The following is a 22,237-nucleotide window of genomic DNA, read 5'->3' as shown; positions in this document are numbered from 1 at the left end:
GAAATAACTATTATTCCTTTGCTGGTTTTAAGGCCTACTCTCAAGTGACTAAGTGCTTTTTTTCAATTAGACAAGAAAAAAAATCACTAATCAAATCTGTCAGAGTACAGCACAAAGATTCTACTGTATACTCAACTTAATTCCAACAGTCATTAAATTCTAGAAAACTGCACTCAATTACACACTGCAGCAACTTAGGCAGAGGACATAACATTAATGGGATATTGCTACATTCAAATAGGAAATGAAAATAAAGGCAAGGGACTATATAAACAGACACCAAATGACTGCAGAGTTGTGCTGGGACTCAGTGGGGCGGGGGAGAGAGAGAGAGAGAACTGGAATTCCCTAGCTGCTGGAGATGAAGACGAAGGCAAGTCTTCCCACTTTTAGAACAACATGGCTACGTAGGAAGGTATTTCTTTGCATTTCTAAAACATGCTCAAAGATTAATATAAATGGAAGTAGCTGGTTCACCACCATATTAAGATATTATGTCAAGGATTCTCAAATGGGGTCACAAGGTTATTACATGGGCGGGTCATGAGCTGTCAGCCTCCACCCCAACCTCGCTTTGCCTCTAGCATTTATAATGGTGTTAAATATATAAAAAATGTTCTTCATTTATGGGGGGGGGGGGGGGGGCAAGGGGGTCGCACGCCAAGGACTGCTATGTGAAAGGGGTCGCCAGTACAAAAGTTTGAGAACCACTGTATTATATGATAAATAACATGTAAAGTTACCCTATGGTTAAAGAGAATTTTATGTATAAAAGAAATCATGAGATGCATATTAAATTCTTATGTGGAACATCATGTTTCAGAAGCCAGACTATTTTGCTATAGCTTCACTGCCACTGCCAAATCTTGTATATTAAAGTAGTACACATTAGGGATTCCATGTATGATACACACCCTGCAACTTTAAATCTGGGGTTAGAAACATGTATACAAATCCTGTTTATATTGCAAATGTGAATTACATAAGAGGGGATCTGAAAAGCACCTTGCATCATCACCATTTCCACTGTATTACAGCACTGATGACTAATGCTGCGAGTCTTTCACGGAGGTCACAGATTCTGTGACTCTCTAGGACCTACATGACTTCTGCAGCCATGGGTGTGACTGACCCCAGGGCCTACTGAACAGCTGAGGCAGCTCCAGGGCCAGCTACACTGGCTGCTGTTAGGGCCGCAACCCTGGAGTAGTGGGGGTGTGCCACCCCATTCCCTGACCCCCAGAACAACAGCTGTGGGAGACTCCTCCAGCACCTACGTTTTCCCAGATGTATTTATATAGCACAAGTCAGACAGGTAAGAGGCCGTGACTTTGTTTATTGCCTGTGACCTCTCCATGACTTTTACTAAAAATACCCATGACTAAATGGTAGCCTTACCGATGACACATTTTGGACATCAACAGTTACATTTATGATTTAAAATACCTTCATGTAGGCAAATTCTTTCATGGCAGCCAGGCGGGACAAATAAAGCCATGACATTTTGTGTCTGTGCTTATGGTAGTCACGTTTGTTTTTTAGATTACGAAAGGAGGTTCTCCCAAGCCTATGCAGCTTCAATGCAAGCTGTTGCTCCTCTTCATTTGCAACAATATAAATATCTGTAAAACATAAGAAATAATTACATTTATCTGAGAGAATGTGCCAAATAGATAAAACATTTGTGAAGTGACTAACTTTCCATGCCACTTTTTGCTTGATTCCTAAAGTTCCTCAAAAAGCTCACTAATTCATTAGTTTTTATTTTGGTATGACCTGTGTCAGCGTGATAATGAGTAGTTGACGCTACTGTCTGTTTCTGCTTCTTACTCCTAAGCTTTGTAAACAGTCCTCCTTGACATAACAAGACACTGGCACAATACAACAGCTCCAGATGAAGGGATAAATTACAGTGGCTAAGGAACTTTCTTAAGTCGGTCTTCAACAAGGAAGTTAGGTATTTGTGTACATGCCCAAAAGTGCTCCTAATGTAGCATAAACGTTTCCAGTACTGTTGGGAACATACCTCAATAATGGGAACAAGTTTCTATAATGCTTCTAGTTGCTCTGATTCACTGTGCACCAGTGCAGCAGGAAAATCGGACACTGCACCTACAGAGATGTACTTGGTCCTTACAAGTCAGTAATGCAATGCTCTTCCTTATCCTTCAGTGACAGTTCTATGCTAAGTCATCTAACAACATACCTCACAATCTCACTGAATTCCATCAAGGCTAAGTGCAACCAAGGTAGTACTCTGCTAATTTACTGTGCCATAGTATCCCATCTCAGCTGAGAACTGCTGAAGCTGCCGCATTTTACTCAAAATAGGGTGCTAAGTTGGAACACACTGAATTGTTTGCAAATGTTTGCATGCTTAGATCTAGTGTCTGTCCTTAGTATAGAAGGAATTCTGAAAAAAATATATCCTAATCAAGTGCAATTTTTCTTTATTAATACCTAACAAAAGAATAGAAAGAACATTATATAGAAGGAGCTTTGTATCAGAATGAAGGGTGAAATCATAGCTCCACTGAAGTCAAAGGCAAAATTCCCATTGACTTCAATCTATTCAGAATTTCACCTGTTTCTCAAAGTTCTTCACAAGATCTTAAAACAAACAGTTCAAATAAATAAAAATTTATCAAAAGTAATACAAATGCCATCTAACTATCATTTCAAATGACTACTCAAGTATTAGGAAGAGTGGCCAAAGTGAAAGGAAAATTGTAGTCATTCAAGTAAAGAAAAATTCAAATTTTGCTGATGGCATTGTATGGCATTTCAAACAGAATGACAATGTAGTTCAAGTTTCTGATAAATTAGTGAACTATTTAGCCAGATGAAACTTTACTGGATTACTTGTGACAAGTCCAATATTCAATATAACAGCTTTATTTGTTTAAAAAAAATATTTTTTAAAATTACCTGACTCTTTGCCAACACCCATCTGGTTTCCAACAGAGTTGACAACTTGTCGAGATGAGAGAGTTTTCAAGGCAAGGTAATCATACCCTCCGTTAGTTAATCGGTAGCCCTGGACAGCTGAAAAATATGAGAGAGAAAATTGCGTGAATGTTTAGCACACACCACCATTAGAATCTCTCTTTTTTAAGCCTTGTTACGGTAGTGTGTCAAAAGTCTCAACTTCAACTTCTCCATTCTAGTCAAGTAAAATTTCCTAAAATGTTGACTCTGAGATGCCAGCTAAATGAAACCAGTGGAGAACAATGCACTCACATGAAGATATTGGGTGGCTGAAAGGAAGGAAGCAAAAATGGTGAGAAAGAAAAAAGGGAATGAAGGGTGATAACTAAAGAGAGGGTGACAGTAAAGAATACAGGGTGAAGGATTCTAGGACTTTCTTATACATAATGAAGTGATGGCAAATTTTATATTTTTGTAGTATAAATAGGGGATGTCAACAAAAAATGCTTTGTTAACTGCTTACATCTCTGCAAGAGAATTATGGATTTACAATATATAAGACAATGAGATAACGGCTACAAAAGACAGGATTTCCTTTGAACCTGGATAAACATTTGCTGATTGTATTGTTAAAAATACTCAGCGTTTAATGTTTTATGTGCAGTAAACATTAGCTAGCTAATAAAAAAAAAAATCTCCCTCACATTTTTGATTGCTTTGCACTGTAAAAACACAAGTACACAAAGTATAACAGCAAGACATGAACATATACAGAGGGTTTGTTATTGTCACTGAAAAACCAAAGATCAGATGCTCCAGAGAACAGAACTTATGGAAAGATCAATCAGTACTTAAGTAACTCACATAACTTGGTGAAATTGTTGGCAGAATGGAATCTTGTTATAGAGATGCAGTCAAACTACTTCATCAGATCTGGGTTAAGGCTTTTAAAGAGACTATGAATGTTAATTTTTCCAAAAGGAACACCCACTAATATTTCCACATCAATTCTTTTTTGACAAATGAAATTTAAATTTCTTTCAAAAAAAAAAATCTAAAGATTCAGAATTCTATTTATCAAAACCAAAAGCTTTCTCAGATACATCAAGCATTACAAATAATCATCACACATTAATATATTTCATTCTTATTATGGTAGGTCCTAATCCTACAAGACTTACCCACATGCTTAAATTTATGCATTCTGAATTACCCTACTTAAATTGAGGGGTCTTCTGAGAGTGTGTAACGATAAGCATGTGCATAATTTTTTCTGCAGGATTGGGACATTACTGTTCTGTATATATTTAGTGCTCTGAATGTTCTGAATAATATTAGTATTATGCAGGCATCTTAGCAGCCCCATCATAAAATTGTGCAGATTTGCACTTAAATTAGACTGAAACCTGACATTATACATCCTGTAGACTGAATTAACGTCTGGTCTACATCTAAAAGTTTTACCTATGTAACATTTTCTGTCAGGGATCTGATTTTTTTTTTTAAACCAGAATAGTTATACTGGTAAAAGCTCTAGTGTGGATGCATTTATACTGGTATAAAGAAAACATGCCAGTATAGTTATTCTCTTTCCAGTATGGAAAAGCTATACCAATATAAAGCACCTTTATACCAATATAGTTAAAACAGTATAATCCCCTTTGTGCTTCTATCACTTTTCAGTAGACAAGACTTCACTCTCCTCCTATGGCAAAACCTCTCTTAGCCATGATAGGCAGTCCCCAGACTAGAGGTTTTCAAACTTCATTGTCACCGCACTGACAACAAAAATTACTATATGACCCAAGGGGGCGGGGGGGACCAAAGCCTGAGCCCGCTCAATCGCTGCCACCCTGGAGTTTTGCATTTCAATGTAATTGTGAAGAAATAAATGTGTGCACATTGGATGACTGTACTAGAATGGACAGGGAGTTTACTGTGGAGTTGCTCAGTCTAAGCACGTTTAGGCATTATGTTTAGGTGACAAGGCATTTGAACAGATGCAAATGTTGTCTTCACTGATAATTTCTCTGATCTTTAACAGTTGCATTGACAGGAAATGCACTTGAGTAACTTTAAGTCAAAAGTAACTATGATTTTCATGGGGGATTCATACTCACTTTTAGTTCGTTCATAAGCTAGGAGTTTGTGTTTCACTAACTCTCTCAGAATTTTGTTACATCCTCCATGCTTCAGGCTGGCTATGGAGGCAATCAAGCTAGCAGGGACTATTTCATGATTCTTCATACCCATTTCCACCTGAAATAATAAATGAAAGGCATACATGAATCCTCCAATTAGACAATGAAATAACAGTTCCCTACATCAAGCCTAAACTTACTTTCCATACATACCTTGACACAAACATATTGTACTGCACAAAGTTTCTTTAATCTAACTCAGCCTTTACATTTGTTTGCTTGACTAGCAGTATTGACAGAGTTGTTTGAAAAAAAAAAATCTATAATGTAAATGGAGAATCTCTTGTTTAGGGAATGTAACATACAGCCTCTAATATATGTAAGGCTTGAGAAGTTTAACAGAAAGCTACTGTCCTAGCCAGAAAACAAACTATGAACTAGAGGCCAATATGAGGGATGTATAGATAGAGGGCAGGACAAAAGGAGCGCTGGATTTCTCAGTAGGATAATCCCTATGGGATCATGACCTCAGTTCTAAACCTTTCTGTTGCTTACTTGGTACAGCAAATAATATGTTAAATGCCAGGCTTCCTGTAAGCTTCAATGTCCTGCTCCTGTTGGGAAATCAGAGCAGTAGCCAAGAGTCACCTTGAAGCTACAGAACTTACGGGTCAGCAAAATTGCTTTGTTTCTCACACACGACAATGATGGGTGCAATATAAAGATTCAGACACACAGATCTATGTTACATTTTTTTGGAAGATTTCCCACTGTTCTACTACCACTTCAGTTGTACAGATGGTAACACTGGTAAGAGTGCCAGAGTAGATAAGTATCAGAGGGGTAGCTGTGTTAGTTTGGATCTGTAAAAGCAGCAAAGAATCCTGTGGCACCTTATAGACTAACAGAGGTTTTGGAGCATGAGCTTTCCTGGGTGAATAAGAGTAGATAAGACATAGATGGTCACTGGCATTTTGAGCACATGCGTAGACCTGCTCTAAAAGGATTAGATTATGCAATGGTTAGAGCATCAGCAGCCACCAAGAGGCATGTCTATTTTAGCATGCCCACTATTACTATCACAGGTAGAGCTGAAACGATAGGAAATTTTTATGGGGAAAAGGCCCAATGTTGACACCCCCATACTTCAGTAAGTGACTGGAAATCCAGCTCTGCTTAACCAGGTAATGAGTGCCTTTCATCGGAAACCATTCCAAAGCCTTTAAGTTGCTTTAAAGACCGAATCACAGCTGCACTTAGGATGGAACATAGCAGCTGCAGCAGCACCACCACATAACAACGTACATCAGGATATTAACAGTGTATCCAACCAAACCCTTTACATGGCCTGTCTGACACAGCCGGGGGAATCCAACTAGCAGCAAGTAGCTACAAGCGCTTGAATTTACCACCCCCCGAACTCACTGGTCGCCAGGGGTGACGTCTGAACGGAGCCAGGTCACCTCACTCCCGTGCCACCCTAGGTGAGCAGTGACTAGCTCCACGCTCTGAACTTCCACCGCTACCGATAGCACCAGCCCCACCTCCCGCAGAGGCCCGGCCTCCCCGCTAAGCACCGACCCTGCCGCACTCTCTCCCGCTGTCTCGCGGCCCGGCCCGGCCCGGCCCGCCCTGCCCCGGGTGCCTCCTTACCGCCGTCAGGACTCTGAAGTGGTCCCGGGAGAGGTAGCGGAGCATCACCACGTTCAGCCGGCCCATGGTCTCGCCCTGCTCCCCCCGAGCCAGCGGACAGACGAGTGGTACTTGCCGGGGCTACAAAGAGCCGAGTACCGGAACCCCGTGTCCTAGTTCTGCCGCTGTGCGCGTGCGCAACCGCTGGGACGCGCAGAAGGTGGCGTTACTTCCGCCAACCTGTGCATGTCAGGTCCTAGTAGCTGCATAAACATTGATATTCCTGATCGGATATATGTCCGCGTAACCTCGCGACAGATCCATCGTAGAATACCCGTTCTCTAGGTTTGCTTTTATGGAGCCAGGCTGAATTAACTGACTCTCTTTCGCTCTGGGTTGTTTTACCATGAGTCGTATATCTATCTGCCAGGATCGGCTGCCTTGGAGAAGCGTCCTTCTGCGAAACAGAGCAGCAACTCGTTTCTCGAAGCAGAGGCTCAGTTCCAGGGCCTGCCCACAGCGCGGGCAATGAGCTCCTGAGGCCGCCCCCGCGGACACCTGCCGCCGACAAGGGTAACTTACAAAGTGACACCCTCAACTGAGGGCCATAGTGGCAATGCAACTGCGCCTGCGCCCCCAGGGTAGTGTGCGGCTACTGCGCCTGAGCGCTGGGTTTCGAGGGACGAGTGGGCGGGCGGGTGCCCAGTGGGCTATCGCGCGTGGGGTGGAGGGTGAGGGCAGGACCCTACATTTCCAAGTGCGCATGCGCGACGGGGCTCTGAGGCGATCCGACGGGCAAGGACCTGGGTGTAGAGCGGATCCGTCTAGCCCTGTTCCCGGGCGCCAGCGTCTCTCGGACCTGGTAACGGGGCCGCCGCGCCGAACTGTGGGTGTCGCTCCGCGGCCCGTGTCGACCCTGGTCTCCATGTTATCCGAGCCCGTGTCAGACACGTGGTTGCTGTGGAGCAGCGTCGGCCTGCACTGCGCCTGGCCCGAGCTGGGATTGCCAGAAACTACTCTCAGCTCAAGTCTCCTGAGCTAGTGATGCCAACAAACTCCTCGTTTGCAGCAGCAGCTTTCCCTGCGTGGGCATGCGTGTGACTTGCTTCCATAAAAACAATAAATGTGCTTTTAGCTTAAACTTTACTTATTCTTTATAAAATTTATTAGTGTGCCTTTGGTCGATGTACCATCTGAATTGATTAAATGAACCATTTCCCCATCTAGTCAGCCAACAGAGGAGCATCCAGGCAGTCCTGCTCCACATTGCTGTTATATATCTTGCAGGTGAATTTTTCAAACAGTTGCTGTTTTAGTTGAAAGTTCCTACAGTGCGTCCGCCTCCATTGCAAGTCATATTTCACACATAACAGGCTTTCTAACGTCCTTCTTGCAGTTGATTTTTGTTTTGTTTTCATATTACTTGCAGTACTGAAAGTTCTTTTTGCCTTGCCATTTGAAATAGAGTCAACGTGGTCACGGCAAGCTGTGCAACATAATCAAATCAACTGTCTTCTGCAGTGTCCATACCATCAAACACTTGAAAGCAGAAAGATGATTAGTCACTTGTATTATTCCACCTTTTGTTTGCTGAGTTGCACCGTTCCTTCTCAGTCTGCAATTTTTCTTGACATGACATGATATGGCACTGCTGTGCAAGGCCAGTGATTGGGATTTTAACTTGTAGACAGTGCCTCTTTTGGGTGCAGCGTGTCCAGTTTGTCCAATAGAGTAGAACCTCAGAGTTATGAACACCTTGGGAATGGAGGTTGTTCATAACTCTGAAATGTGCATAATTCTGAAGGAAACATGGTTCTTTTGAAATTTTACAGCTGTACATTGACTTAATGCAGCTATAGAACTTTACTGTGTGGGAGAAAAATGCTGCTTTTACCCATCTTAATTTAAATTAAACAAGCACAGAAAGTTTTCTTACCTTGTCAAATCTTTTTTTAAAGTTTCCCTTAATTTTTTTAGTAGTTTACATTTAACACATTTAACTGTACTATATTTGCTTTTTTTGTCTCTGCTGCTGCCTGATTGCATACTTTAGGGTCCAAATGAGGTTTATGTTCGTAACTCTGAGGTTCTACTGAATTTGAATATTTGTTGGTAGTCGACTCCTCAGTTTGTGAGCCATCTGCACCAGCATAGCCTTGCACGTCACTGTCTGAACAGCTGCTTTGTCTTTCAGAATATAAGATTAGCAATTGAAATCATAACCTGGTTACATGGCAGAAGTGGGCATGATGTATGCTTCAGAGTTAAAATGGCCATATTTTTAAGAAGAGAATTTTCTTTAGTTGACTCGGATTACCTGTAATTTTCAACCCTGACTGACAGTACATCATTATATCATGAAATAGCTTGTAGGGACTGCCTGGCTCCAACTGGAACAGTGTTGATTTTGTTAAGGACGCAAAGGGTTGATTTCAAGAGGATTGTATAAAGTTTGTTTTGTCAGCCAACATGTTACTAAGGAGACTTGCTATGTAACACCATTCTGAGTTCTTTTGCAATTGAAAGTGTATGTTAAGAGCATCCCACTTCTTCCAAATAGTGTAAATGCATTCTCCTTGACTAGTTGCTGGTAGTTGAATCATCGTTCTTGGTTTAGGACCTTCTGTAGTCTTGTACAATTCCCTGTACAAAAATTTTCTCTTTGAACTATGTGAGAACTGGATATTATGCACAAGGAAATCCAGATCTGTTGGTAATACTTCAGTTGATTTGTTTCCAACTAGGTTTAGAAAATGGCAAAGGAACTTTACCAGGATGAGATCATAGAACCACAGGGTTTGGAGGGATTGCAAGGGTAATCTAGTCTAATCCCCTGCCAAGATGCAGAATTTATTGTGTCTAAACAATCTAAGACAGATAGGTATCCAGTCTTTTGGAAACCTCCAGTGAAGGAGCTTCCACAACCTCTCTAGGCAGTCTGTTCCATTGTCCTACTGTTCTTACAGTTAGGAAGTTGTCCCTGAGATTTAATCTAAATCTGCTATGTTGTCGTTTGAATCTATTGCTTCTTGTGCTGCCCTATGTGTATGGCACCTTTTCTTTCAGTATCTTGTATACTGAATAGTTGCATCTAGCCATAACGTTGGCACCTTCTATCTATACCAATGCCAGTGTACTTTTTCAAGTCCAGGTCATCTTCTTTTAAAGCTTTATGCAAAGAATGTACTAATGTGCCCACATCAGTGCCAGTTACTGAAATAACCCTGAAGAAAATTGACATCATCTTACTTTTTGAAAAACTAGAGTATCTAATCACAGCAGAAAGAGTCTTCGTAAGTACCAGTGTTCTCATCAATTAGAAGTGAAAAGAAGTTGTCAGCAATATCTACTAGTAGTTCCTTGTGCAGCTCAAGACTCAAAACATTAATGAGTGCTGTACGTTTGGTATGTCTATAATACTTAGAGTTAGGATTCAGTGATGTGATTAGCTCTCTTAAATGGTCAACTGCTTGAGCTGAGCTGTGCAGTGCTATATAGCAAGATAATTTTAATTCTGCTGCTTTTTATTCCCTGAAATATTCTAAATGAAATACTGTTGAGCTGATTGTAGTTCACTTGGTGCCCTCTCTTTTTGAGCGTTTGAAATATGCTTCTGCAATTTGAAGTGTGCCAGAAGATTCTTCTAAGCATGCAGAGTGCAGTGACACAGCACAGAAAGCCACAGAGGCATTCCCTTGAACAGGCCACAGCCAGCCTACAGAGAATAGCCATGAAAACTCACAGTCAAGTTAACAATGAAGCAATTTTGTTCAAAACTAAGTTTGTACCAAAAAAATAACCTCCCACCCCCACTCCCCAATAAATAAACTATTTATAATGATTGTTTGTTTTACTGAGAAATATTTGTAAAAGAGATGTAAAACATTTCATAAAAGAAATTTTGGGATGGATATGTTGTTGAATCAAGCCCATTGTCTGCACATTTTAAGAAATTAAATTAGAAGCACAAAAATAGTGCAAACAGTAATATTTGTCACTAGAAACAAAAAAAACACTAAATAACTACAAAGATGTATACTTTTAATTCAGGATCTGCTTCCCATTTCTTGGTGCATTGCTGTCGATGTTGAGCAATTGTTTTTTTGATGCTGCCTTTAGGGATGTGTCAAATATATGGGAGTATGAGTACACCCTTTTAACAGGTTTTATTCCCATAACAAAACTAAGAACTCTGATTGGAGGCTCTCTCTGGGCACTGTCTTTACCATGCCTATTCCCTGAAGAATATTCCACACTCCAGTGTTAGAACAAAAGTCAACTATTTGCTTATCATCTAAGCTGCTCCCCTCATGCACGTAGCTGCTTTCCGCGCGCACGTACTCAGGCTACTCAGTAAAGGATGTTAAACAGATGCATCCTGATTACACCTAAAGAGGAATTCAAAAAAATGCATAGGCTAGTAGAATTTGTGCACGCTAAGTTGTTTGTTACCGGGTATAAAAAGCCTGCTCTGTGCTTATAAGGTGTGTCTCTCCCTCTGGCATGAGTCGAGGGGAGCACCCACTCAGCTGACTGAGAAATAAAGTTTTGTATCCGTCTTCTTGTCTTCCGTGCCTCCTTGTGGTAATTGAGTAAGCTCCAGGGGGAAACGAGCCCGTTTGGCTAACAAGTGGCGACCCAGATGGGACTTCTCTTCCTGTAGGGGGCGCTGACTGGTTGCCGAGGGCGATTCTGAGGAGTGGCCACCTCGAGCTGTTGGTTTGCTTGGGTTCCGGATCGTCACAATCGGCCGGGGCGGCTGCGTCCCCTCTGAAGAGAACTCCGAAGGACACGGAGGCAAGACGGTTCCACAAGAAGGGGAAGTCCGACTGCTGGATGCGGCCACTCCGGGCGGTAAGTGCGTTTACCTCCTGGGTTTGAGGAATAACGCCCCTGAAGTGTTGGTTGGACGACGGAAACCCTTTAGACGGTCCGTATACGGGAAGGTATATTAACATTGTTGCAGTTCTGCGAATGTCTTGTTGTGTTATTGATTAAGGAGTGAGTGAGTAACGGCCGATGAGTAATTTTACTAACTCCACTAGTTTTTGGGCCGTTTTGGACAATTATTGGGACTTAGAACAATCGCAAGGATTGCTCTTGTTCCTAGTGGGAGTAATCCTGTTCCTCCTCCTAATGGTGTGTTGGAAACCAAAATTATAATTAACTGAAAATTCTTTGTGAAAGGTAGATGAATGCCGCTGACCAGGTCTGAGACTTAAGCTGACTCCAGCCGCCCCAAGACTCCTGCGAGGGGAAACCCGGTGACCAGGATATCTTGATTGCAAGGGGGGTCAGCCGAACCTCGTGACCCAGTGAATCTTTGAGTTGGGACTAGGTCCCTGTCTTTCCCTTTGTTTCGATAAAAATTGGGTAAAGCATAATGGGGTCCGGACAGAGTACCTTGTCTGGGACATCCTTGGGATGTATGCTGGATAACTGGAAGGTGTTTAGACGCCAGGCTGATTATGGGTTTGTATTATGTAAAGACGATCTTGTAAAATTCTGTACTCTTGAATGGACGACATTTGGGGTGGAATGGCCCGAGGGGGGGGAAACTTAAACCAGAAATTGTACAAGCTGTACACAGTATTGTGACCCGGGATGGGCATTGGGACCAATATCCCTATATAGATATTTGGCAGGACCTCGTGGCAAACCCTCCTTCGTGGCTGCAAAAAATGTAGGTCACGAACTATTACAATTTTAATGGCCCTTACCCCTGTCAAGAAACCCTGGCCTCCTGTTAAGAAATCTTGTCCGCCAGCTGTGATTCCTTCTGCCCCTGATCCTATGCCCCCTCCCCCTATGTATCCTGGCCTCTTGGTCCTGGCACCCTCGATTGAAAAGCCCCCCCCTCCTCTGAGGATAATGCCTCAACTAAAGAAACAAGGAATGAGTCAAGTGACCGGGACTCTTCCGAACAGGAGCCCCCTCAGATCTCTTCGACCTCCCCAGCTCGGAGGATGGGCCGTCTTACCATACTAGGAGCAAGACTGGCCCCTTGATAGCTCAGAGCTCCTAAACGCAGTGGAGCTTGTCATCTGACTATAATCCTGGGGATACTCGGTTTACCATTATTAGCTAACGGTGGCCCGGTACTCCAAATGCCCCTAAAACAGAGCTATTTGTGTCAAATGCGGGAAACTGTAGCCCCTAATGGCGGTCTCACTATGGTATATGTTCTCTTTACTACAAGTGATCTATATAATTGGAAACAACAGAACCCCTTGTTTTCGGAAGATCCCACCCCACTAACAGCAGTGTTTGAAACCTTAATTACGGCCCATAACCCTACCTGGGGCGACATGAGGATCCTTCTTAACACTCTACTGACCGCGGAGGAGAGGCGTTTAGTCCTCTCAAGGGCCCACGAGTGGCTAGCCGAATCAGTAGCAGACCCCGCCGAGGTGGCTGCGCGGCTGCCTGAGAGTCCTCCCGACTGGCCACATGACGAGGCAGGCCGAATCCTCCATGGCCGATACGCCACGGCCATAGTACAGGGGATGAAACACTGCATTAGAAAAACCCCAAATTGGGCCAAGCTATATAATATAAGACAGGAGAAGAATGAAAATCCAGCCGCTTTTTATGAGCGGCTTTGCAATACTTGTAGAAGATATATAGACCTTGATCCTGAGGACTCCAATGGGAAACGGGTACTGATCCTCCTTTTCATTGGACAGTCCTATGAGGACATTAGGAAAAAGTTGCAAAAGTTGGAGGGGGCATCGGGCAAGAATATAGAGGAACTTTTAGAAATTGCCATGAAGGTTTATGATCGAAGGGACGATGAGGAACGAAAGAAAGGGGCCCGTGTTTTAGCAATGGCCCTGAGGGAAGGATATGAAGAAAGGGGGGCCAAAACTAAGGGGTGGCCAGGGCCACCGGGGAAGGGACGGGGCCCCCGCCTGGGTCGAAATCAGTGCGCTATCTGTAAGGAGGAGGGACATTGGAAGAATGAATGTCCCCGGCGACGGGCCATGGGAGAGGAACATAAATATAGAACCCCGCCCCTTCCAGTCCTCTACAACAGTGCTGGACCCTCGGGGGAGGGATCCTCTCTATAGGGGCGCCTGGGGACCCAGCGGCCTCTCCTGGCAGCACAGGCCGCCAGCCTGGATCCCACGGTAAAAATTAAGGGAGACGGCCGCCAAATTGAAGCCCTTATTGACATGGGGGCTACCCTTAGTTTACTCCCCCTTAATAAGGCTCCCCAAGGTAGAGCCCGGGGACGTGCCATAGTACAAGGAATTGAAGGACAGACTACAGCTCTAGAAAAATCTCTTCCCCTCCTAGTGAAAAGAGGAGACGGTCAAATTTCCCACCAGTTTGTTTGCAGCCCCTCCTGCCCCATCGCGCTGCTTGGACGAGATATCCTTACTAAATTGCAGGCTGAGATTTCATTTGACAAAGGGACTATGGAAGTTAGGCTTCCTAAACAGCAAACTTCTAACTGCCAGGTGGCCCTCATGAACGCTAGAAATCCCGCCCCGAAATGCCAGGGGAGTGAAGGAGACCAGCTGCCGGGGTTTAACCTTGAGGTTTGGGCGGAGGAGGGAGGCGTCGCTCGGGCCCGGAATGCTTCACCAGTGCTTATTTCTCTTAAGGAAGGAAGCAGCCTGGTCCGAATTCGACAATACCCTCTTAAGCTGGCCACTCAGATTGGGTTGAAACCTCTGATTCAAAAATTTCTGCAGTACGGGTGGCTCAGGGAGGGCACCCCGTACAATACTCCAATAATGGGGGTGCTGAAGCCTAATGGACAATATTGATTGGTCCAAGACCTGAGACAAATTAACATTAATAGAGGCCCCCTATCCAGTTGTCCCAAATCCTCATACTATCCTGGGTCAAATTCCTAAGAACCACAGTTGGTTCTCTGTTATAGATTTGAAAGATGCCTTCTTTTCTATTCCCCTTGATCCGGAGTCTCAACGGCTGTTTGCCTTTGAATGGGAGGATCCAGATACCCACTACAAGGCTCAATATTTTTGGACTGTTGTCCCACAGGGACTTACCTGTGCACCCGAGATTTTCAGCACCCAGCTAAAAAGAGATCTTGCCCTGTTCCTGGCTAGGAACCCCTCATGCAACATAGTCCAGTACTGCGATGATTTGCTTCTAAGTACTGAGACGGAGGCATCCTGTAAGGAACAAACTGTAGAGCTCCTTAATTATCTTGGGGCACAGGGGTATAAAGTCTCAAAAGAGAAAGCCCAATTGGTTAAGCAGCAGGTCACTTTTCTCAGGTATCATCTTTGCCAAGGGAGTCGTAGCTTGGGTAAAGAAAGAATCCAGGTTATACTTGATAGCCCTCAACCCTGGAACCCCCTGAGAATTAAGGGCCTTCCTGGGACTGACTGGCTTTTGTCGGCTCTGGATTCCTGACTACGGAGGAAAAGCCAGACCATTATATGTATCCCTAGCTAAGGAAGGTCTGCTCCATTGGACCTGGACCAAAGAAATGGAAAAAGCATTTTGAGAGCTTAAAGAAGCCTTGGTTCAGCCTCCCGCTCTAGCCCTCCCAGATCCCCGGAAGCCATTCACCCTATACGTTCATGAGAGGGGAGGGGTGGCAGCTGGAGTCCTGTGCCAGAGGTCAGGACCAACCTGGCGACCCACTGGATACTACTCGAAGGTGTTGGACCCTGTCGCCAAGGGGTGGCCGGCTTGTTTACGGGCCATTGCAGCAACCACTCTCCTCATCCAAGAAGCTGAAAAGTTAACCCACGGGGTACCTCAAATACTGGGGACAGGAGCCGGGGAAAAGCATCTAAATCCCAGCCGACATACAAGATATGAGGTGGGGCTCTTATTAGCCCCCAATTTAACCTTTAGGACAGTTAATTCCCTCAACCCGGCTACCTTTGTCATAAACGGATAGCTAAGGGTTAACGTCTCTTTCACCTGGAAAGAAGTAATCTGAAACACCTGACCAGAGGACCAATCAGGAAACAGGACTTTTTCAAATCTAGGGGGAGGGAAGTTTGTGTCTGAGTCCTTTGTTCTGGTCTTCTGCCTGTCCCTCTCAGCTATGGGAAGGATTTTTCTATTTCCTGCTTTCTAATCTTCTGTTTCCAAGTTGTGAGTACAAAGATGGTTTGTTGTTTTTGTATTTACATGTCTATAGTTGCTGGAGTGCTTTGAATTGTATTCTTTTTTAATAAGGCTGTTTATTCAATATTCTTTTAAGCAAATGACCCTGTATTTGTCATCTTAATACAGAGAGACCATTTTTTTGTATTTTTCTTTCTTTTTATATAAAGCTTTCTTTTTAAGACCCGTTGGAGTTTTTCTTTAGTGGGTAACTCCAGGGAATTGAGTCTGTACTCACCAGGGAACTGGTGGGAGGAAGAAGTCAGGGGGAAATCTGTGTGTGTTAGATTTACTAGCCTGACTTTGCATTCCCTCTGCGTAAAGAGGGAAGTGCTTGTGTTTCCAGGACTGGAAATAGAGAGGGTGGACTCCCTCTGTTTAGATTCACAGAGTTTGTTTCTGTGTATCTCTCCAGGAACACCTGGAGGGGGGAAGGGAAAAGGTTTATTTCCCTTTGTTGTGAGACTCAAGGGATTTGGGTCTTGGGGTCCCCAGGGAAGGTTTTTGGGGGGACCAGATTGCCCCAAAACACTCTAATTTTTTGGGTGGTGGCAGCTTTACCAGGTCCAAGCTGGTAACTAAGCTTGGAGGTTTTCATGCTAACCCCCATATTTTGGATGCTAAGGTCCAAATCTGGGACTAGGTTATGATAACCTTACTGCCTGATCCTCAGGCTTCCTATGAGACCAACCCCACTCATGACTGTATTGAAGTTTTGCAACAAGAAACTAAACCTCGCCCTGACCTTTCGGACTTGCCCTGGCCCAACCCCAATATCAAAGGATACGTTGACGGGTCTAGCTATGTGGTAGATGGCAAGCGATTTACGGGGGTGGCAGTTGTAGTTAAAAACAAAGAGGTACATAAGTTTAAACTCAGCCCCAATTTATCCGCCCAAGCGGCAGAGCTAGTGGCTCTCATTGAGGCTCTCCGGTTGGAGACCGGGAAAACTATCCACCTATATACTGACAGTCGTTATGCCTACATGGTGGTACATGCTCATGGGACCCTGTGGAGAGAAAGAGGATTCATCACAGGCCAAAGGATTGCACATGGGAGCCTCTTTAAAACACGCCTTGAGGCCCTGATACTTCCTCTCCAGGTCGCCGTGATACATGTGCGTGCTCATGGAAGGGCCCCTGAGACCGAAAAGCGTAGGTATAATCAACTAGCTGATCATGCTGCGAAGGAGGCCGCACGAGAAGGGACCTCGTGGCTTCTCTTGGTTCAAGATACAGAAGCTAAAACCCCTCCTCCCCAATATACATCTGAGGAAGTGTGCCACGCGCAGGCTGCAGGGGCCCGGCAGGTTTCCTCTGGGTGGTGGAAATTGCCTGGGGGAGAGATTTTTGTCCCCAGACCAGTACTTCAGGAAATTCTCCGGCTCTTGCATAAGGAGGGACATCTGGGGTCGGGGGCCATGGTTGATTTGGCCACCCGATCCCTTAAGGGATTGGGTATGCACATGGAGGCCCAGAGAACTGTTAATAATTGTTCTGTCTGCCAGCGAACAAACCAAAAGGGGTGTGGCCCTCCTGCCCCAATGGGAGGCCGACTCAGGGCCACTCTCTCTTTTCAAAGATGTCAAGTCGACTTTTGCCGAGATGCCCCCTTGCAGGGGCTGTAAATACCTACTCGTCTTTGTTGACCAACTCACTGGGTGGGTAGAGTGTTACCCCATCCAGCATTGTCAGGCTCAGGCTGTCACCAAGGCCCTGTTACACGAAATACTTCCTCATTTCCATCTCCCCGAAATAATTGAGTCTAACAGGGGAAGCCACTTTACTTCCCAAGTGGTCCAACAGGTGTCACAGGCCCTCAGTATACAATGGAAATTGCATACACCTTGGAGGCCGCAGAGCTCGGGTGAGGTAGAAAGAATGAATAGAACTCTCAAAGATACCCTCACTAAAATACGTACGGAGTCTGGTTTAAAGTGGCTTGATGCTCTACCACTTGCCCTTACCCGCATTCGAAGGGCCCCGCGTAAGGGTCTTAAACTTTCACCGTTTGAACTGGTCTTTGGGTTTCCTCCCCGAATACTTATCCCGGGGTTCTGGGAGGATGTAAATTGGGAAATGGGGAATGACTCCTTATGGAAACAGGTTTCTGGGCTGCAATCTGTCTTGTTACAGCTGCATCGATACGCGGTGCCCTTCCAGGCCCTTTCCTTGGATCAGCCTGTGCATCCGTTCCAGATCGGTGACCAAGTCCTTGTCAAGAAGTGGAAGCGTGGCCCCCTCACACCACGGTGGGATGGCCCCGACACTGTTTCGCTCATCAGCCAAGCTGCAGTTAAAATTCTTGGAAGTGACAAATGGACACACCATACGTGGGTGAAACGGTTCCTGAACCCTAACCTGGAGGCCGGGTCAGCAGAAGAGGACATCAGCCCCCTGTCCGCCCCGGCCCCGGAAGCCCGGGGTGGCACAGGCGAAAACCCCACCTGGGAATATCATGGACTAGACGGACTAAAAGGACTGTTTAAGAAAAAATAAGATAACAAAATTATTATTAATACTTTTGCTTATGCACTCCCATCACTATTATGGTTGGGAAAATAGGTTTTTACAACTGGTGGAGACAATAACGAATTCCTTTAATCTCAGTAATTGTTGGGTGTGTGGGGGTCCAGGAGATTCGAATGAATGGCCCTGGGTAGCCCAACCGGTATAACCCAAATGGTGGGTTAGCAACTTAAGTATAGTGCACGATGGGACAAAAATTTGGAATGAGAATAGTAGTCCCTGGTGACTCTATTCCTCCGGAATAGGCATCTTTTGCCTTAATCAGACACGGCAGGAGGGAGTGCATGTAGGAGAAAGTCCATTCACATTTTCTCTATCTCCAGGATTTACCCAACTGTCACCCATACTGTTGTTCGGGAATCACCCGGTGGGAGTCTATCAGTGGGCATGGCAGCACCCTAATGGAACTCGTACTTATTTCAAACAGTTTTGGTCTAGTACCAATTGGCTAAAATGGGGCTGTAACTGTGTTTGGAAAACAGGAGCTGGGGCCTGGAAATGTGATTACTGCGATTCTGACGGTTCTCCATCAGCGGTTATGAGGGGGCCCTTAGGGCCAGGTAATCACTTATACTATGAACAACCATCGGACTCCGAGACCTGGGATGGTCCCTTTGCTAATGGAACTTGGGCCCTGAAAGGCCATTACTGGATTTGTGAGCAATATGCTTACCGAAGATTGCCTCCAAATTGATCAGGAGTATGTTACGTTAGATATATTAGGCCCTTGTACTTTCTACTACCCCAGATACAGGGAAATAAATTGGGGATTAAAGTATATGACAATCTAATTAGGGAAAGGCGGTCCGTGGACTCCACCTTGGCCAACGGAAGCTCCAAAACATGGGGGGCTCAGGAGTGGCCCCCTGAAAGAATTATAAACCATTATGGACCGGCCACTTGGAATCCAAATGAATTAATATCAGGGGCCAGGGAACCTATTTATAACCTAAATCGAATAATTAGGCTACAGGCTGTTTTGGAAATATTAACTAACCAGACAGACGCAGCCCTCGATCTTTTGGCCGATCAATCAACCCAGATGAGGAATACGATCTATCAGCACCATATAGTCCTTGATTATTTACTGGCGGAGGAAGGAGGAGTCTGTGCAAAATTAAATGAGTCTAATTGCTGTTTACGAATTGATGATCATGGAAAAGTGGTAAAACAGCTAACAAAGGAAATGAGAAAGTTAGCCCATGTCCCAGTTCAGACCTGGGGAGGGTGGAATATGGACTGGTTTACTTCCTGGTTACCACTATTAGGATGGCTCTGAAAAGGCTTCCTCTTCCTTGCGTTCTTTATTACAGCCCTATTAACCTTAGATTGCTTTGCTCCCTGTTTAGTTGCATTAATCCGACGAATGGCTAGTCAAGTTGTATATCAACGAATGATGGCATTATACCAGCCGATAAAAACTGAAGATTGGGGGCCATAGGGCTCTCAAAATGCTTTTAAGGGGGGAGAACCTTGTTAGAACAAAAGTCAACTATTTGCTTATCATCTAAGCTGCTCCCCTCATGCACGTAGCTGCTTTCTGCGCGCACGTACTCAGGCTACTCAGTAAAGGAAGTTAAACAGATGCATCCTGATTACACCTAAAGAGGAATTCAAAAAAATGCATAGGCTAGTAGAATTTGTGCACGCTAAGTTGTTTGTTACCGGGTATAAAAAGCCTGCTCTGCGCTTGTAAGGTGTGTCTCTCCCTCTGGCATGAGTCGAGGGGAGCACCCGCTCAGCTAACTGACAAATAAGGAGTTTGGTATCCATCTTCTTGTCTTCCGTGCCTCCTTGTGGTAATTGAGTAAGCTCCAGGGGGAAACGAGCCTGTTTGGCTAACACCAGTACTGTGCTGATTTCACACAGATAACAACCATGAACAGCATAGCTAGTTTCTAGGTAGTGGCAGCAGTTCTTGGAGTAGCAGATCTCCTGGAAAATGTCTGAATTAGTTTGTCTCTCCCACTTCACTGCAGATAATCTTATTCTTCCTGAGTTGATCTTTTGCTCCTCAAAGCTGCTTTAAAATGTTTTTCCTGTTATGCTGAACTGGGTCTTTGCTTTACAAGCACCTAAACTCTAGCTGAGGAGATTGCATGGGCTAAAGCACATTTCTTTGGCAGTTAGGAACCCTGAGCTTCCTTTGTATTGCAAAGCAGCTGCACAAAAGGAAGACCGATGCCCAGTTTGTTCCAAAGGAGCTGCTGTGAGCTAGAAGGTTAAAACACTTGTAAAGTTCAGTAACTGGGGCAGGATTCCAGAGAGATTAGCGTGAGACTAGAAAGAGAGGCCCAAGGCAACTGTTACTTGGCACAACTAAAATCCCATCAGACTTTATCAGATTAAAGATTTTACACTTTAGTTGTAGTGCCACATGTGAAATTCAGTCTTTAATGAGCTTTAATAAAACAGTACAGTTTAGATGTGCAGCCCACCTGGAAAACTTAGGTTTTCTGGCAATACAGTTCTGGCAATATTTATGGGAAAATGATCTGTCTGTACCTTGCAATATAGAGAGAAGGCTCTTCCAAATGTTGGTTTAATATTGGTCAGTGAAATTGATCTAGTAATAGTTACCTCTGTAAGGTGTTGAGAAGCATATTATTATACAGGAAAGCAAAGTTTTCCCCTTACACATGGGAGGTATTGGAATAGCAAATATACAAAGGAGTCAAACGTCTGTCTGATCATAGGCTGACTTAAAATATGAATAAGGAACCAGGAAGTTTATATGAAAATGTGAGCCAATTGAAATGGAAGGCTTCAGTTCATTGAGTTATTTAGATTCACATTAGCATGTAGAATTATTATGTTTGAGAAGAAACCTGGAGAGCACATTACATTGAATATACACTTGGTGAAGGAGAAGAAAGGAAATTTTGAGTAACCTGTTTGTTACCTTGTGCACTTAGGCAGCATGTGGAATGAGAAAGAACATTACACATTTAGCATTTACCAATTATAGATGGGTACTTTCCAAAAATGTGTTTTGTGTGTTAGTGGGAGGTTTAGCTATCATTTGTAAACACGAATATAAATTAAAATATTAGACAAGTCATTAAGTGGTTACAAAATCTGCTTCAGTGGCTTTATGATAGTCAACATTTTTAGTGATGATCTGGAAGAAAAATGTAAAGTCACTTCTAATAAATTTTGTAGATGGCACAAAGAGAAATGGAGTGGCAAATAATATGAGGACAGGTCATTGTTAGAGAGCAATCTGGCTCACTTTGTAGAATGGTGTGACAGACTGTACCCCTGTATTCCCCCCTTGTGCACTATTGTAATAATCTTTATACAAAGTATGGCCTGTGAAGTATCATTTAAAAACCGTAAAATCTGTGTGGCAACATTGTATGTATAGTTATAAGATTCCACTGTATGGTGTTATTAAAACATGTTCCAAGTCTGGGTAGTGAACAAACCAGTTCCTCAAGAGACAAAGGGCAGCCAATGCCTCAGCCAGGTGTAAACAAGGTCAGTGGGACATTACTTGCTAAGTGGCTATTTGTTGGCAGGAAATGGGCATAAGCAGAAAATCTAAATCTTAGCAAAGAAACAGCATAGGGTTCCCATCCACACAGTCTGCCTGTCACTATGCTCCCAGCTGGAAATGCTTCTCAAAGAGTAGACAGGACTATAAAAAGAAGGGGCAGACACCTCCCCTCCTCTCTCTGTCTGCCAATTCGCTGCATGAGAAGGAACAAAGGAAGCAGTCATTACATAGAAGAAGAGATCTTAGCCTAAGGAGTCTGACCAGGAAGATTGTTGAGAACATTTGGCGAGAAAAACTTTGTTTTGAATTTACCATAGTTTAAGTTAAGCACTAGTTGCATTTTATCTTTATTATTCTTGTAACATTTTGCCTCATTACTTGTAATCACGTAAAATATATCTCTTTGTAGT

At 43.9% G+C, this 22,237-nt stretch overlaps 2 protein-coding genes across 2 annotated transcripts in view; one reads left to right on the top strand and one right to left on the bottom strand.

The window, feature by feature from the left end:
* RIOK2 (RIO kinase 2) overlaps positions 1 to 6,947 on the bottom strand; it is a 26,283-nt gene extending 19,336 nt beyond the window's left edge. Inside the window, exons 1-4 of the mRNA XM_030567930.1 lie at positions 6,723 to 6,947; positions 5,049 to 5,187; positions 2,929 to 3,045; positions 1,447 to 1,622 (exon numbers count right to left, since the gene is read on the bottom strand). Coding sequence (XP_030423790.1) covers positions 1,447 to 1,622; positions 2,929 to 3,045; positions 5,049 to 5,187; positions 6,723 to 6,788 — 498 coding nt within the window. The 5' untranslated portion in view covers positions 6,789 to 6,947. The remainder of the gene's footprint in view (positions 1 to 1,446; positions 1,623 to 2,928; positions 3,046 to 5,048; positions 5,188 to 6,722) is intronic.
* On the top strand, positions 6,948 to 22,237 carry LOC115654039. The gene is made up of 5 exons (XM_030567979.1): positions 6,948 to 7,026; positions 7,113 to 7,274; positions 7,929 to 7,988; positions 11,365 to 11,555; positions 17,936 to 22,237. The coding sequence occupies exons 1-5, from the start codon at positions 6,948 to 6,950 to the stop codon at positions 18,296 to 18,298; spliced, it is 855 nt and encodes a 284-aa protein (XP_030423839.1). The 3' UTR covers positions 18,299 to 22,237.

The sequence above is a fragment of the Gopherus evgoodei genome, chromosome 6 (genome assembly GCF_007399415.2).
Source record: "Gopherus evgoodei ecotype Sinaloan lineage chromosome 6, rGopEvg1_v1.p, whole genome shotgun sequence".
In the NCBI taxonomy this organism is placed as follows: Eukaryota; Metazoa; Chordata; order Testudines; family Testudinidae; genus Gopherus; species Gopherus evgoodei.
Note: the sequence above shows the minus strand (reverse complement) of the source record. Positions and strands in the feature narration are given on the sequence as shown.

Coding starts and splice junctions, on each gene's coding strand:
- LOC115654039 (XM_030567979.1), top strand. CDS start 6,948: ATGTCAGGTCCTAGTAGCTGCATAAACATTGATATTCCTGATCGGATA. Junction 7,027..7,112: donor AACCTCGCGACAGATCCATC/GTAGAATACCCG, acceptor TTTTACCATGAG/TCGTATATCTATCTGCCAGG. Junction 7,989..11,364: donor TGCTGTTATATATCTTGCAG/GTGAATTTTTCA, acceptor CTCTTCCTGTAG/GGGGCGCTGACTGGTTGCCG.